Here is a 17,429-nt window from a genome sequence, read left to right on the forward strand (position 1 = left end):
ACAAGCAGATTCATTGCAGCATTATTATTATTTTATTTTTATTTATTTTGGGGGGCTGCGTTGGGTCTTCGTTGCTGCGCACAGGCCTTCTCTAGTTGTGGCGAGTGGGGGCTACTCTTCGTTGAGGTGGGCGGGCTTCTCACTGCGGTGGCTTCTCCAGTTGCAGAGCACAGGCTCCAGGCATGCGGGCTTCAGCAGTTGTGGCACGTGGGCTCAGTAGTTGTGGCTCACAGGCTCTAGAGCGCAGGCTCAGTAGTTGTGGTGCACGGGCTTAGTTGCTTCGCGGCACGTGGGATCCTCCCAGAATAGGACTCGAACCCGTGTCCCCTGCATTGGCAGGCGGACTCCCAACCACTGCGCCACCAGGGAAGTCCCTCATTGCAGCATTATTTGAAGTTGCAAAATATCAGAGATCACTTACATGTCCATAAGAGGTGATTGACATACTAAGCGACAGCCCATTCCCATGGAAAATAAGGAAGACTGCTGTGATATTCAAGACACAGTATTAAGTGAAAAAAAGGAAGTGTAAAAGGATGATATATCTGTATATTAGAGAAGGAGAAATAAGAATACATATGTGTATCTGTGCTTATTTTTTCAGAAAGAAGCAGGAAGGATAAAGTAAGCCCAGGGGCAGGTGGGAAAGGGGTGGTAGGAATCGTGGTAAAAAGGACATTTCTCTGAGCAAGATTTTCTGTATAGTTTTTATTTGGGGAATTACATTAATACTTTATATATTCAAAGAGTAAATTTGAATCTACAAAGATGAGGACAAAACTAAAGTTGGATACAAACAGAAACAAATAGATCCATATGCATAGCAAATGGATAAAATCACCACACAGAAGAGAAAAAATTGGACCACCTTTAGTGGGGCATATTCTAAAGACAAAGGGACCACCACAAATCTTGACCTTCTCTGTAAGAGAGCTTGTTACTGAGGGAGAAGAGAAATACAGGTGCAGGGAGAAGGTGGCTTACCTATATGGTGGGTGGGAGACATCATACAGACCCATGCTTTAAAACCCACACACACGTGCACACACATGCACAAGCACATATGTATATAATCTTCAGTTTGGTCTTCAGAAAGGGCCTGAAAGCAATGATATCCCCAAAGCAAGGAGGATGACTGGTACCGAGATCTTGTTTTCTAAATACCATTCCGCACTGAAAACCCCAGGGTTCCTGGAAGAACAGGGCTGGCTTTAGAGCCAGGGCAGGGTGAGTCCCTGGGCTCAGCAATGGTGACAGCAAAGGGCACAGGCCAGACTGAGGGGCTGCACTGGCCAATCTGGGGACAACTTAGCATCAAAATGAGCAACGATGATCACGTGTTATAAATATTACACTGCATGGAAAAGAGTCCACGCTTTTGGAATGGTGGAGCGAGGACCTCTGTGGACTCTCTCCCCGGTGAAAATACCATAACTGCTGGAAACTACTTACGAAATAATCACCGAAAGTCTCTGAGGGCACACAGCACATGGAGGAACATTTATTTAGGAAAATCTGCAAAGGCTCACAGGAAAGTCACAAAGCACTACTGAAGGGAATTAAAGAAAATCTAAATAAAGGGAAAGATGTGCCCGATTCATGTATTCAAAGAGTCAATATTGTTCCTACTTCTGCTCTGCCCAACTTCATCTATAACTTCAGTGTAATCCTAATCAAAGTCCCAACAGGCTTTTTTTTTTTTTTTTTAACGTAGAAATTGAAAAGCTAACACTAAAATTTAAGTGGAAATGCAAAGAACCTAACATGGATGAAATGAGTTTTAAAAATACAAAGTTGGAGAAATTACACCCTTGATTTTAAGACTTACTATAACGTTATATTAATTAAAACAGTGTGGTATTGCTGTAAAGATAGACATATGGATTAGTGAACAGAATAGAGACTCCAGAAATACACCCTCATGTATACGGTTACTTTTAAAAGGTACCCACGATTCTGATACTTTATGGGGCAAAGAGTCCTTTAACCAGCCCTGGAACAACTAGACATACACATGGGGGAGGGGAGGAAATGCAACCACAAGCACATCATGTACAAAAACTAATTTAAAATGGATTATAAGGGGGATTTCCCTGGTGGTCCAGTGGTTAGGACTCCGCGCTTCCAGTGCCGGGGGCATGGATTCGATCCCTGGTCAGGGAACTAAGATCCCGCATGCCACATGGTGCGGCAAAAAAAAAAAAAGATAATAAATAAATAAATAAAATTAAATGGATTATAAACCTAGAAATGAAATCTAAAACTATAAAATTTCTATAAGAAAACATGGTAGGGGGACTTCCCTGGTGGTCCAGTGGGTAAAACTCCACACTCCCAATTCAGGGGGCTCAGCTTTGATCCCTGGTTGGGGAACTAGATCCCGCATGCATGCTGCAACTAAGAAGTCTGCATGCAGCAACTAAAGATCCTGCATGCTGCAACAAAGATCCCACATGCTGCAACTAAGACCCAGTGCAGCCAAAATAAATAAATTAATTAAAAATTTTTTTAAAAAAGAAAGAAATCATGGTAGGAAATCTTCATGATCTTTGGGGATGCAAAGATTTCTTAGGACACAAAAAGCCCTTAAAAAATGCTTCACTGGTCATCAAAATCAAACTCATCTGCTCCTCAAAAGATACTGTTAGGAAAACAAAACTACAAGCTGCAGACTAGGAGGAACTCTTTAGAATTCCTATATCTAACGAAGGATTTCTATCCAAAATTATATAAAGAACAATTAGGATGTAGTAACAAGACAAATAATTCAATGTTTTTTAATGGCAAAAGAGTTGAACGGACACGTCACAAAACAAGGTACATGAATGTCCCAATAAACATATGAAAATAGACTCAATATCATTAGTCATTAGGGAAAGGCAACTTGCAACCACAATGCCTTTTATTTCTTTTTCTTGCCTTATTGTTCTGGTTAGAACACCCAGTACTATTTTGAATAAGTGTGGTGAGTTTGGGCATGCTTGCCTTGTTTCTGATCTTAAGGGAAAAACATTGTCTGTCATCACTGAGTATGATGTTAGTTGTAAGTTTTTTTATAGATACTTGTATCAAGTTGAGGAAATTCTCCTTCTATTCCTAGTTTATTGAGGTTTGTTTTTGTTTTGTTTTTTCCATTGATTGTCAAATAACCATTTATTCTTTTTCTTTGCAATTCTTAACTAGCTGGGCATTCCGCCACACCACTGTTTTTTTTTTGTTGTTGTTGTTTTTGTTTGGTTTTTATGTTTGGTTGGTTTTAGGGTTTTTTTTTTAAATTATTAATTTATTTTTGGCTGTGTTGGGTCTTCATTGTTGCATGCGAGCTTTCTCTAGTTGCAGCAAGCGGGGGCTACTCTTCGCTGTGGGGCACAGGCCTCTTGTTGCGGTGGCTTCTCTTGTTGCGGAGCGTGGGCTCTAGGTAGTTGCAGCATGTGGGCTCAGTAGTTGTGGCTCACAGGCTCTAGAGAGCAGGCTCAGTAGTTGTGGCACACAGGCTTAGTTGCTCCGCGGCATGTGGGATCTTCCCGGACCAAGGCTCAAACCTGTGTCCCCTGCATTTGTAGGCAGATTTTTAACCCCTGTGCCACCAGGGAAGTCCCTCCACCACACCACTGTTGATGTCATCTATGATGTCATGAGGGTGGCAGCCATCAAGTTTGCAGCCCACAGACTGGGCAGTCCCCAGGATCTCTTTAATGGTTCCAGAGAGTTCTCTAGCTAAAGATCGATGCTGCATCTGTGGGGCAATGTTGACAATCTCATCAAAAGTGATGTTTCCACTGTGCTTACTGTTTTTCTGCTTCTTTCTGTCTCTTGGAGGTTCCTTGAGGGCTTTGAGATCAGGGCAGAGGCAGAAGGTACCACCTCAATCTGGGCCTGTCTTTTCTGAATGGTCAGTTTCACTGTAACCTTCAGGCCCTTCCAATCACCAGTTGCCTTGGCAATGTCATCACCAGCCTTTCTTGGAGGCAGACCCAGGGGACCAATCTTGGGGGCCAGGGCAGATGTGGAACTGACCTCCCCACTGGTGCACCTCAAGTACACGACTTTGATCTCGTTGGGGTCAGTTTAGACAGCATGGTGGAGGTGGCTGGTGTCGGATGAACCCGGATTCGGGGTGACCGAAGAAATTTGCACCTTGGCCTCCTCCGAGCTGAAAGCTGAAAGCTGTTTGTGTTTTTTTAATCATGAGTAGGTTTTGGATTTTGTCATCTGCATCTATTGACATGATCATGTGGTTTTTTGCACTTCATTATATTAATATGGTGTATTATATTAATTGATTTTCAGATAACAAGCCAACTTTGCATTCCTGGGATACATGCCACTTGGTCATGGTACATGTCTTTCTATATGTTGCTGGATTAAGTTTGCTAATGTCTTGAGGATTTTTGTGACTGTGCTCATGACAGATATGAGTATGTAGTTTTATACCATTTTTGGTAGGCACACAGGCTTAGTTGCTCCGCGGCATGTGGGATCTTCCCGGACCAAGGCTCAAACCTGTGTCCCCTGCATTTGTAGGCAGATTTTTAACCCCTGTGCCACCAGGGAAGTCCCTCCACCACACCACTGTTGATGTCATCTATGATGTCATGAGGGTGGCAGCCATCAAGTTTGCAGCCCACAGACTGGGCAGTCCCCAGGATCTCTTTAATGGTTCCAGAGAGTTCTCTAGCTAAAGATCGATGCTGCATCTGTGGGGCAATGTTGACAATCTCATCAAAAGTGATGTTTCCACTGTGCTTACTGTTTTTCTGCTTCTTTCTGTCTCTTGGAGGTTCCTTGAGGGCTTTGAGATCAGGGCAGAGGCAGAAGGTACCACCTCAATCTGGGCCTGTCTTTTCTGAATGGTCAGTTTCACTGTAACCTTCAGGCCCTTCCAATCACCAGTTGCCTTGGCAATGTCATCACCAGCCTTTCTTGGAGGCAGACCCAGGGGACCAATCTTGGGGGCCAGGGCAGATGTGGAACTGACCTCCCCACTGGTGCACCTCAAGTACACGACTTTGATCTCGTTGGGGTCAGTTTAGACAGCATGGTGGAGGTGGCTGGTGTCGGATGAACCCGGATTCGGGGTGACCGAAGAAATTTGCACCTTGGCCTCCTCCGAGCTGAAAGCTGAAAGCTGTTTGTGTTTTTTTAATCATGAGTAGGTTTTGGATTTTGTCATCTGCATCTATTGACATGATCATGTGGTTTTTTGCACTTCATTATATTAATATGGTGTATTATATTAATTGATTTTCAGATAACAAGCCAACTTTGCATTCCTGGGATACATGCCACTTGGTCATGGTACATGTCTTTCTATATGTTGCTGGATTAAGTTTGCTAATGTCTTGAGGATTTTTGTGACTGTGCTCATGACAGATATGAGTATGTAGTTTTATACCATTTTTGGTACCATTTTTGTATATTTATACCATTTTATTATTTTTAATATTTATCTATTTGGCTGCATTGGGTCTTAATTGTGGCACACGGGATCTTTCATTGTGGCACACAGGCTTCTCTCTAGTTGTGGTGTGGGCTCCAGAGAGCGTGGGCTCAGTAGTTGCAGCACGCGGGCTTAGTTGTCCTGCAGCATGTGGGATCTTAGTTCCCTGACAGGGATCGAACCCATGTCCCCTGCATTGGAAGGCGGATTCTCAACCACTGGACCACCAGGGAAGTCCCCACATTGTGGTGGGCTTTTAAAAAATAAATTTATTTATTTATTTTTGGCTGTGTTGGGTCTTCGCTGCTGCGTGCGGGCTTTCTCTAGCTGTGGCGAGCGGGGGCTACTCTTTGTTGCGGTGCGCAGGCTTCCCATTGCAGTGGCTTCTCTTGTTGCAGAGCACAGGCTCTAGGTACACGGGCTCCAGTAGCTGTGGTGCGTGGGCCCAGTAGTTGTGGCTCGCGGGTTCTAGAGCACAGGCTCAGTAGTTGTGGTGCACGGGCTTAGTTGCTCTGCGGCATGTGGGATCTTCCCCAACCAGGGTTCAAACCCATGTCCCCTGCATTGGCAGGCGGATTCTTAACCACTGCGCCACCAGGGAAGTCCCTATCCCATTTTAAGATAATTATCTATGTAATTATCTTTACTGGTGTTCCTTTTATCTTCGTGTGGATTCATGGCACCATCTGATGTCATTTCCTTTATCCTAAAAGACTTCCTTTAGTATTTTATGTAAGGCAGGTCTGCTAGCAACACATTCTCTCCATCTCTGTTTATCTGGGAATATCTTTATTTTGCCTTCATTTTTGAAAGATAATTTTGCTGGATGTAGAATTATTGGTTGACTGTTTTTTTCTTTCAGAATTTTAATTACTCCTCTGCTCTTTGATATCCATGATTTTACAAGAAGTCATCTTTTATCTTACTGCAGTTCTCTTGTATCTGATGAGCCGCTTTCTCCTACTACTTTCAAGGTTTTGTTTTTCTTTTAGCAGTTTGACTGTGTCTAGGTGTGAATATATTTGTATTTATCCTATTAAGATTCTTGGATTGGTAAATTAATGTTTTTCATCAAATTTGGAAAGTTTGGGACCATTACTTTTTCAAAAACCTTTTTCCTGCTCCTCTTTCTCTTTCCTTTCTTCTGGATGTGAATGTATTGCATGTGTATGCTTGATGGTATCCCGTGGGTCTCTGAGGTACTGTTCATTTTTCTTTATGCTTTTTCCTTTCTGTCCTTCAGATTGGATAATATTTACTGATCTATCTTCAAGTTCACTAATTCTTCCTTTTGCCAGTTCATATCTGCTGTTGAGGCTCTCTAGTGGAATTTTCATTGCAGTTATTGTGTTTTTCCACTCTTAATTTCCATTGGATTTTTTTATACTTTATTTATTTTTTAAAATATTTATTTATTTATTTATTTTGTTGCGCCTGGTCTTAGTTGCGGCAGGTGGGCTCCTTAGTTGCAGCTCCAGGGCTCCTTAGCTGTGGCATGCAAATTCTTAGTTGTGGCATGCATGTGGGATCTAGTTCCCTGACCAGGGATCAAACCCGGGCCCCCTGTATTGGGAATATGGAGTCTTATCCACTGCACCACCAGGGAAGTCCCTCCATTGGCTTTTTTTTTTTTTTTTTTTTTTTTTTTTTTTTTGCGGTATGCGGGCCTCTCACTGTTGTGGCCTCTCCCGTTGTGGAGCACAGGCTCCGGGCGCACGCGCAGGCTCAGCGGCCATGGCTCACGGGCCCAGCCGCTTTGCGGCATGTGGGATCTTCCCGGACCGGGGCACGAACCCGTGTCCCCTGCATCGGCAGGCGGACTCTCAACCACTGCGCCACCAGGGAAGCCCCCTCCATTGGCTTTTAAAAATCATTTCTATCTTTTTATTGATAATCTTAACTTGATGAGTCATTGTCATATATATATTTTTACTCTTTAAACATGGTTTCTTTTTGTCCTTTGAACATATTTACAATAGCTGCCTTAATTCATAGTCTGCTAAACCCATCATCTAAGCCCCCTCAGGGACAGTTTCTAGGAACCACTTTTTTTCCCGTGTATGGCCTAAATTTCTGTTTCTTTGACTGTCTCATACTTTCTTATTAAATACTGGGCATTTATAATATGTTGTAGAAACTCTGGATTCTGACCCCTTTCCTACCTTACTGGATATTTTTATTGATGCTAGTATTTGTTTGCTCAGTACCAGGCCTGGATGAATTCTGTAGAGCCTGTCCCCTCTGCAGTGTGTGGTCACTGATAACTCTACTAGATTTTTTTTCTTTTTGGACACGCTGCACAGCATGTGGGGTCTTAGTTCCTCGACCAGGGATCGAACGCTCACCCCCTGCGTTGGAAGTGCAGAGTCTTAACCACTGAACCGCCAGGGAAGTCCTCTACTAGATTTTTTTTTAATCTTTTTTTTTAGGGAATTCCCTGGCAGTCCAGTGGTTAGGACTCTGTACTCTCACTGCGGAGGGCCCAGGTTCAATCCCTGGTTGGGGAACTAAGATCCCACAAGCCATGCGGCGTGGCCAAAAAAAAAAAAATCTTTTTTTTTGGTTGGGGGGGGGATGTACACGGGCCTCTCACTGCTGCGGCCTCTCCCATTGCGGAGCACAGGCTCTGGACGCGCAGGCTCAGCGGCCATGGCTCACGGGCCTAGCCGCTCCGCGGCATGTGGGATCCTCCCGGACCGGGACACAAACCCATGTCCCCTGCATCGGCAGGCGGACTCTCAACCACTGCGCCACCAGGGAAGCCCCCCCAAAAATCTTTTTTTTGTATGTAAGCTTGGCTTCCCAAGACTTGCCCCTGGGTCATTATAGTTTAATGGCCAGCCAGTTATTGGTTAGAGATTATGCTTAAGTCTACTGAACCAGTAAGGCCTCCACCCTTTGCTGACAGCTATGTGTATGGGTTGGTTTAAGCAGTTTACAATTTGGGCCTGGCTTTTTCCTTGCACAAAGCCTCATATTCAGCCAGAGAGGAGTATATAGCTGGGGCATCTCTGGTCTTTCCTTACTACATGCACAGCCTTTCGGACTACTATCTTATCAAGGCCCACCATGGCTATCTCATTTACTGAATTTCCTTGTTAAATTTCTGGCTGGACTATTGCTTGCTCCAACCATTATCATGGCCTCAGGCAGCTGAGATACAGGCCTCTACCCAGTTGTTTGCTACTGTGATTGCAGTTGTTCTTTGGGGCTTTCCCCCTCCCTCAGTCAAGCCAGCTCTCTCCAGTGTCTGTAGGAACTTGAGGTCCTCATGGCCTAACTGGCTCTGGTGGAATTACCATGGTGAGGGAGGAAATAAAAGTAGTTCAATACGAAACTCCACAGACTCCCACTGTTCTTCTTACAGATGTTCAGTACTTTTTTTTTTTTTTTGCAGTACGCAGGCCTCTCACTGTTGTGGCCTCTCCTGTTGCGGAGCACAGGCTCCAGACGCGCAGGGTCAGCAGCCATGGCTCACGGGCCTAGCAGCTCCGCGGCCTGTGCGATATTCCCAGACCAGGGCATGAACCCGTGTCCCCTGCATCGGCAGGCGGACTCTCAACCACTGCGCCACCAGGGAAGCCCAGTACTTTTTTTTAATAAGTGCTTTTCAAATATTGTATGCCTTTGGTCAACTTCCAGAGTCCTGGAATGGTTGCTTTTAACAGTTCTGCCCAGTTTTATCACTGCTTTTTGGGGAGGAGATTTGGTGAGCTCCTCAACCTGCTATTCCAGAAATCCCACCCACATACATAAATATAAATTTTCTAGTAGCCACACTGAGAAAGATAAAATTATTTTCAATAATGTATTTAACCTAACATAAAAATATTATTTCAACATGTCATCAATATTCTTTAAATTATGAATTTTTACTTTTTTTTGTTTCCTACTAAATCTTTGAAATCTGGTGTGTCTTTTTACTGTTACAGCACGTCTTAATTCAGACCAGTCACATTCCAGCACTCAAGATATGACAGCTGGCTGCCATATTGGACACACAAGGATGGATATTTGATATTAGGAAATTGTTATTTTTTAGGTGTGTTAATGATATTGTGCTTGTTTCTCTAAAAACTCCTGTCCTTTGGGGATGTTGAAATACTAAGGATGAAATGATACAATGAAACTTGGTTCTGCCAGAGGAAAAACTTTCCCTCTTCCCTTTTGGGACTGTGCTTGGAGGTCCTGAAAATTAAACTGACAAAAGACAGGTGAACAGGGAGAAAGCAAAGTGTATTCACACCCTCTGGCGGGTAAAGGAGACGTGCACGCAGTAATCAGAGGTAGGGGTTTCTGTACCTTAGGTAATAGAAGAAAGGGAGGGAGGGGAAAGAGAAGACCAATCGGTTTCTTTAGGAAAGAGAAGCGGGTGTTTAGGGGAACAAGCAAGAGGTAAGTTTGTGATCATATTTGCTAAGCAGGTGACTCGCATGTCTTGGGTTTAAAACGAAGAATTCTGTGGGTCTGGGCAGCCAAGCGCCGCGCTATAGGGGCCAGGAAGTTCGCGCATCGTTTGCTTTCCGCGATAAAACAGCGATTTCGGCCCTCGGCCCTTCGAAGGTTTTTACGAGGTTCCACACGCGGGGCCGAGGCGAGGACTTTAGGGCCGAGACGAGGACTTTAGCTCCGAGCTCCTCTGCGGGGAAATGCGGGAGCTCAAGCCGGGCGGTACCCGCCGCGAGCGAGGGGCGACTCTCGGCCATCCCTGCCCGGCCCGGCCCGACCCCCGCGAACCCGCCCCACCGCGCCGGGCGGAGCCAACCTCTGGCCTGCGACCCCCGACCCCGCGCACCGCCCCTCTGCCGCCGGGCGCGGTTTCCCGGGGACGCATTTCTCGCCGCACCGCGGGCCGCCCGGACCGCCCTGGCGGAGCACCTTCCGGCGGACCCAGCGCGGAGCCCTGGGCTCGGCTGCGGTCCGGCGGCAACCCAGGTGTGGCGGCCTCAGGACGCGACGCGAGCACAGAAGCCGCACCCCGCGGGACCCCGGCCGCACCCCCGGAGCTCCAGGCCGCCCCGCCCCGCCCTCGGCTCCGAAGGGCGTAGCTGCGTCGGGAGGACCCTCAGCCTGGCTCGGGCGCTCAGGTGGCCCGGGTCCGCCCAAGTAGGTTCCCTGCGGATTTGACCCGCGGTTCTCGGGTTCCCGGGGCTCTTCCTTCGGGTGGGGGTGGAGGGTACCCCGCTGGGCAACACATTGGCGACCTAGGTGATTTTTACATGTAACTTCACAATTTCCGAAATTCTCAAACCCACAGCTGGGCACTTAGGCAGTTGTTAAGCCGATGACCATGGTTAATAATTCCCAGACTAGGTACAGGAGGTGAGCGTTCTCTGAAAGTAAGCCTCCCTCGTAGTCCGTTCTCCGGTGTTTCGGATTGTAATCGTTTCTCGGCTACCACCTGTTAAGCCTCTGTAGGGAACGATGGCTCCTACAAGGTTGGCCGGGCATAGGTAAGATAAGATAGAGGGGAAAGTACTCTTAGTGTTTTTATACACCTGGCACCCGGAGGAGAGCACAGAGTGTCCAGGTGACTGCCCTGGGCCCCTTGGTGGGCAGGGAGGGCAGGCATTTTGCAGGCTTCCAGCAGTGTCGCCACTGGGTGGTCCTGCTTTGGTGGGGGTCCCCGAGTCTTCTGGGTTGTAGCTGCCTTTTAAGGTAGCCTCCTCTGGGCTAGGCACTGACAGGACGTACTGTTCCATTTACTCTTCACGCCAGTCCTGCCAGGCAGACATCTTAATCCCGCTAAGAAGTAAGGGGTTAAAGCTCAGAGAGGTTGAGTGACCTGTCCAGGGTTTCCACTGGAAGGCGACCGGCACTGGGGCTTCAGTTCCTGGCCTGCACCAGCTGACACCCTTAGTGTCCACATTTGTGACCATCGGGCAGCACTGGAGCAGCCTCGAGGAGGGTCGGCTCCTACACCTGCGCTCCGTTGGCCGCGGCTGAGCCCCTGGTCTTACCCCTCAGTGTGGAGACGATGCCAAAGCTGCAGGGCTTCGAGTTCTGGAGCTGTACCCTGGGGGGGGCCCGCCACGTGGTGGCCCCCATGGTGGACCAAAGCGAGCTGGCCTGGAGGCTGCTGAGCCGCCGCCACGGGGCCCAGCTGTGCTACACACCCATGCTGCATGCCCAGGTCTTCATTCGAGATGCCAACTACCGCAAGGAGAACCTGTACTGCGACGTGTGCCCCGAGGACCGGCCTCTCATTGTGCAGGTGGGCGGCCCGGCCCAGAATGCTGGCCAAGCACCTCTTCCTGGGCCTTTCCGGAAAAGGCTTCCATGAGATCGGAGGGGCGGGGGTGGCCCAGTTCTCCCAGAGATTGACCTCTTCCTGGGAGCTGCCTCAGGCTTTTGGTGAACGGACGACCTGGGTGTGATGGAGGATTCGCAGCCCCCTCCCCAGCATCACCCCAGGTGCTCCCTCTTTATGAGAACAGAGAGAATGGCTCTGCTCTTCGCAAAGTCAGTGATACTGGCTTTCTGCTACAACTGGGAGAACTGTGTGAATTCGTAACTCGCTCTCCTGGTGGCATGGGAACACATCCTAGCTTGGTTAAATTGTAAACATCTAAGATAGGATGCCATCCTGTGGTCATCCCCTCGGGCAACACCCCCACTGGTTACCTGTGAACCCGGGTGGGACTGGCTTGGGCTCATGGTGACTTTCATGTCTCTTTCAGTTCTGTGCCAATGACCCAGAGGTGTTTGTCCAGGCAGCTCTCCTGGCTCAGGACTACTGCGACGCCATCGACCTGAATTTGGGCTGCCCGCAGATGATAGCCAAGCGAGGTGAGTTCCCGTTCTGGGGTTCTGTGTCATTGCACAAGCTTTTGGCTGGAGCGGGCTCCAAGCCCATAGGTGCCCAGTGTGTGGGTGAGCTGGCCAGGGGCCTGGCCCTGCCTCTGATGGCAGCAGCTCACGCGGCCACCGGCCCTTTCTTTGCTCCTCCTTCTGGAGGGCGGCCCTTCTAAGGCACTGAGGGCGGGGGGCAGGGTTCAGCTGGCTGTCGGGCTCATCACGTCCTGGGAAGTTGTTGGGCTCCCTCTGGATAAATGTGTTTTGCTGAAAAGTCCCCACCACGCCCTCGTGCTGCCTCAGGGACCAGTGGCTGCTGCCCTGGCATTTCAGCCTTTCTCCCTCACTGGGCCTGGGGAGTTGCTGGGTGGTCAGAGACCGTGTGGGGTGGGCATTCCATTCAGCACCCTTGAGCTCAGGCCGCCAGGCTAATAGAACCTGGCCAGGCAGCTCGAGGCCCATGTGGACTCAAGAGCAGGGTGCAGAGGGCGTGCTTGTTCTTCGCAGGTCACTATGGCGCCTTCCTGCAGGAGGAGTGGGACCTCCTCCAAAGAATGAGTGAGTCGGCCACACGCTACCTGCGGGGACTTGGGGCCGCTTTGTGGTTGGGTGGCAAGCCTGAGACCGCCTGGCAGCGTTCAGGAGAGGACAGTGGCTGGCAGAGTCCTCTTGGCTGTGGCGACCCCCACGCCTTTCCACTGTACAAGGTGGCTGTGAAGTCGCCTGTCCCGCTCCTGCTGACCCCCCGTCAAACCAGATAGTAGGCGCTGGAGGGCCGCGTCCTCGCCCGCCCGGTCCTGGCCTCTCCAGTGCCCTAGGGTCAGAGGTGCAACTCTCAGCTGCCATCGAAAGGGAGCCAGCGCAGGGCGTCTGCAGGGCCTGTGCTCCTTGGGGGGCTTAGCCATGGGTCCCCACAGCCTGCCTGAAGGTGGCACCACAGTTCTCTCAGGAGCTGACTCTGCCTTTCCCTAGTTCTGCTAGCCCACGAAAAACTTTCTGTCCCTGTCACATGCAAGATCCGTGTCTTCCCAGAGATTGACAAGACCGTAAGGTACGCCCAGATGCTGGAAAAGGCTGGCTGCCAGGTGAGGGCTGTGGGCTCCCAGGGCCCTGCACTGTTCCCCCGCCTCCAGGAGTGCCCCTTGAGGGTTTACCCTCTGGGGTGGGCAGGAATCAGTGACCTTTAGGTGAGGCCTGACGAGGGGAGGTGCTGGGCCTCAACCACCTTCTTCCCACCCACCCCCACCAGCCCTGGGGTCAGGCTGGTGCCTGTTCCTCCCTCACACCTTTGGCCTTGGGCAGCGGGGGTGCTGCCGCTACAGAGAGGACTGGCCCTTGAAAGGGTCTGGGCCTCTCACCTCCACATCCTGGGTGGCGTCGTAGGCTGGCTCTGACGTGCAAGCCCCAGGCAGCGCCCCCAGGGTGTCAGCTGGCCTCAAGTGCAGCACTGAGTGAGCGAGGCACAGGGCGGCCTTTCCTCTGCTCTGCGTGGGAAGCTGATACCCCAAGAGCCCGAGGCAGCGGGTCCCCTGGAGTTGGTTTGGGGCCGCAGTTGAGAGTGGGGCTGAGCCAGGAGCTGCTGTGTCCTAGTTGCTGACTGTCCATGGGCGCACCAAGGAGCAGAAGGGGCCCTTGTCGGGCACCGCGTCCTGGGAGCACATCAAGGCTGTGCGGTGAGTGGACATGGGGTGAACCCAGGGCAGGGAGACGGCCCAGCCCCAAGGCAAGGCCCTCAGCCCTTTGGGCACCAGGAGGGGTGCTGGGCCTGGGGGTGAACAGCACAGTGGGAAGATGGAGTTCGGGGGCCTGGCCCTCCCCCCAGGGTTGTGGGGGGAAACAGCATCCTTCTGAGCGTCTGCCCGTCCTGTTCCCCGACAGGAAGGCAGTGGCCATCCCCGTGTTTGCCAATGGGAACATCCAGTGCCTGCGGGACGTGGAACGCTGCATCCAGGACACGGGGGTGCAAGGGGTTATGAGTGCAGGTGAGGCTGTGCCCTTGCCCACAGCTGGGCCACCACTGGCAGATGCTGGAGGGGCCTGTTTGCATCATGGCACCATTGGCCCAGCTGAAGAGCCTCAGGCTTCACGCTGTCATCGCTGAAGTCTCCATCTGCCTGATGGGCCAGAGCTGTCAGGCCAGTGGCCAGCCTTGCCCTTGGAGTGGCAAGGCACGGGGGCCCCTGAGCCTCACATTACCTTCCTCCTGCAGAGGGAAACCTGCACAACCCTGCCCTGTTCGAGGGCCGCAGTCCTGCCGTGTGGGAGCTGGCCGAGGAGTACCTGGACATCGTGCGGCAGCACCCCTGCCCTCTGTCCTACGTCCGGGCCCATCTCTTTAAGCTGTGGCACCACACGTGAGTTGCCCCCCCACCAGGGCAAACACTGTCTGGTCTGAGGCCTGCCTGGGGCGTTGGGATTTGTGGTTTTTTCCTAAATTTTTTAAAAAATTTATTTTATTTATTTATTTTTGGCTGCATTGGGTCTTCGTTGCTGCATGTGGGCTTTCTCTAGTTGCAGCAAGCGGGTGCTACACTTTGTTGAGGTGCGCAGGCTTCTCGTTGTGGAGCACGGGCTCTAGGTACGCGGGCTTCAGTAGTTGTGGCACGTGGGTTCAGTAGTTGTGGCTCGCGGGCTCTAGAGCGCAGGCTCAGTAGTTGTGGCGCACGGGCTTAGTTGCTCCGCGGCATGTGGGATCTTCCCGGACCAGGGCTCGAACCCTTGTCCCCTGCATTGGCAGGAGGATTCTTAACCACTGCGCCACCAGGGAAGCCCTGCATTGGGGTTTTTAAGACGAGCTCTCCACAAACATTTACAAAACCGCCTGCCACCGAGTCTGGGAGGGCCGCGGTGCCATGGTGAGGTTGGGTGGGAGGAGAGACCGTGCTCCTCTGTGCCCGGGGCTCAGGGTTGGTGGTTGGGAGCTGGGTGCTGGGCTGGCTCGCTGATGCGGCGTCTGCATCAGGCTGCAGGTGCATCAGCAGCTTCGAGAGGAGCTCGCCAAAGTGAAGACCCTGGAGGGCATTGCCGCGGTGAGCCAGGAGCTGAAGCTGCGGTGTCAGGTAGGTGCTGGGCCGCCGTGTAGTGGGAAAGAGGCTTGGGCCTTGAGCCTCTGACCGAGGGCCCTTTGGGCTTTTGCAGGAAGATATATCCAGGCAGAAGGAGGGAGAGAAGCCTTCAGGCGGCTTGCTTTTCTTCCACTGGATCTGCCAGCCCTACTTCCGGCCAGGGTGAGCCTCCCGCATGTGGGCTGGCAGGGGGGTGAGGGGGTGCGAGGCGGTTTCATGGAGGAGGGGGCTGTTCTGCCTGCTGTCCCCCTTGGCTGGGGTGCTTCATCCCTCAGGGGCCAGGGGCCTTTTCCTTGTCAGCCTATGCTTAGGTTTTAAATGGCTTTTTTCATAAGATGCTTCTCTAAGCTTCTCTGATCCTGAGTGGATTTGTCCTGGGGTTAAGAGGTTGACCCTCGCTAGCTTCCTCTGGCTTTTCTGAGGTGAGGCTAGGCTGTCATCTGTAGCCACAGCCCCGCCCAGGACTCAGTGGCTCAGACACTGGTGTCCCAGCCTCGGTGCCGGCTGCTGGGGCCTCAGCGGAGTTGCACACGCATCCTCACCCGGGGACTGCAGTTGGCGGGCTGCCCCTCGTGAGTGTCCCTCAGCTCTGCCCGCTGCTGCTCCCTTTCAGGCCCAGGGAGGGGAGCAAGGAGAGCGAGGGTGCCCGTAGCAAGCGGGCCCTGGAGGAGGAGGAGGGCAGTACAGACGTCTTGTCCAAGAACAAGCAGAAGAAGAAACTGAGGAACCCCCACAAGACCTTTGACCCCTCGCTGAAGCGTAAGACGCCCCCACCACTGGAGCCCTGGGAGGCGGCCAGCCCCCCACCCCGGGTCCCCCAGGGTCAGGTGGCTCTGCTGCTTCCTAAGCCATGGGCAGTCCACCAAGAAGGGCCCTGTGACCCTTCCACGTGCCCCCAAGGAGACTGGCGGGTCCCACGAGGCCACAGCCAGCCAGCCTGCCTCCCTGCTGCGGTCCCTGAGCTGCTGCCCTGAGGCAGCTGGAGAGGAAGGGAGTGGGGCCTGGGGTGGCTTTCCCAAGAAGGACCTTCAAGTGGGAGGTGGTGGGCATGGAGCCCGTGCATCTCGGGCAGATGGGATGAGGTTTCCCAGCGCAATCGTGAGTACTCCGTCCTCTGCCAGCCACCTGACCTGGCCAGCCGCAGGGAGCAGGGATACCTGCCAGGGGCCACATGTAGGAGATGGCTGTGGTGGGTGGGCTCACCTAGTTCAACCAGCACCTCCTTTTGTTCTTTTCCCAGCAAAATATGCAAAGTGTGATCAGTGTGGAAACCCAAAGGTGAGTCCGTCCTAGCCACACGGCCCAGGGCAGAGCTCAGCCCCGGGAGGGGTGGGGACCTGCGCAAGAGGTCCTCTTCCTGTCTGTTTTGGGGGCAGCCTGGGCACAGCCCAAGGTGGGTTGGCTTCAAGGGGCTCTGCCTGTCTTCAGGAGAGCCCCACTTGTGCTCAGGGCCCGCCCACTCAGGCTGCAGGAGCATTAGCCCCAGGCTCACGAGCTTTCCTGTGTCCAGGGCAACAGGTGTGTGTTTAACCTGTGCCGGGGCTGCTGCAAGAAGCGAGCTTTCAAAGAGACAGCTGACTGTCCAGGTGAGGCGTGCCCACTGCCACCAGGCGCCCGCCCCCACTGTAGTGGGCAGTGGACCCTCAGCCTCCTGAGGCCCGTTTCCCTCCTCTTGCCTCTCTGCCAGGTCATGGACTGCTTTTTAAAACCAAACTGGAGAAGTCTCTGGCCTGGAAGGGGGCCCAGCCGCGGCTGCAGGAACCACAGCAGGCCAGGCCTGGAGAACCAGGTGGCTTCCCGGAGGTTGTGGGCAGTGTCCTGGCCTGAAGGGCAGCTGCAGCCCCATGTGCCACCCCCCAGGCCCGCTGCTTGAAGCCTTGCAACGTCCCACTTAAGGAAACTACTCAGGGAACCTCCTGCTACTTCACACGGAAGGAAGGACAAGCTGGTCTTCCCTTCAGCCCATGCTGGGGGCCCGGAGATGCTGCGCCAGGGAGCAGGCTCCCAGGCTGGACCTGCCCCGTCCTCACAGCCCACGTGTGTTCAAGATGATGAACAATAAATCATTTCAAAGACACGACGTTCCCACTCAGGTTCTTTGAGACCTGAGTGTCGTTGGGGTCAATAGG

The 17,429-nt window shown here is 51.7% G+C and overlaps 1 protein-coding gene, 1 non-coding gene and 1 pseudogene across 3 annotated transcripts; 2 read left to right on the forward strand and 1 right to left on the reverse strand.

The window, feature by feature from the left end:
- Positions 1–3,556: 3,556 nt before the first annotated feature.
- LOC102992282 (uncharacterized) lies at positions 3,557–5,133 on the reverse strand (annotated as a pseudogene).
- Positions 5,134–7,874: 2,741 nt separating this feature from the next.
- TRNAE-CUC (transfer RNA glutamic acid (anticodon CUC)) lies at positions 7,875–7,947 on the forward strand. The gene has a single exon. It is a non-coding gene; the product is annotated as a tRNA-Glu (tRNA).
- A 2,390-nt stretch (positions 7,948–10,337) lies between these two features.
- DUS1L (dihydrouridine synthase 1 like) lies at positions 10,338–17,377 on the forward strand. 2 transcript variants are annotated; one of them, XM_055090421.1, is made up of 14 exons: positions 10,338–10,546; positions 11,574–11,654; positions 12,121–12,229; positions 12,743–12,793; positions 13,208–13,320; positions 13,826–13,908; positions 14,114–14,217; positions 14,445–14,589; positions 15,198–15,294; positions 15,374–15,462; positions 15,914–16,059; positions 16,541–16,578; positions 16,811–16,886; positions 16,988–17,377. In XM_055090421.1, exons 3-14 carry the CDS (start codon positions 12,214–12,216, stop codon positions 17,125–17,127), a joined length of 1,098 nt encoding a protein of 365 aa, XP_054946396.1. In that variant the 5' UTR covers positions 10,338–10,546; positions 11,574–11,654; positions 12,121–12,213; the 3' UTR covers positions 17,128–17,377. The 2 variants fall into 2 exon arrangements, with proteins under 2 accessions (XP_054946396.1, XP_007125663.1); XM_007125601.4 differs by having other exon boundaries at positions 10,423–10,546; positions 11,408–11,654.
- The last annotated feature ends 52 nt before the right edge of the window (positions 17,378–17,429 follow it).

The sequence above is a fragment of the Physeter macrocephalus genome, chromosome 14 (genome assembly GCF_002837175.3).
Source record: "Physeter macrocephalus isolate SW-GA chromosome 14, ASM283717v5, whole genome shotgun sequence".
NCBI classification, from domain to species: domain Eukaryota; kingdom Metazoa; phylum Chordata; class Mammalia; order Artiodactyla; family Physeteridae; genus Physeter; species Physeter macrocephalus.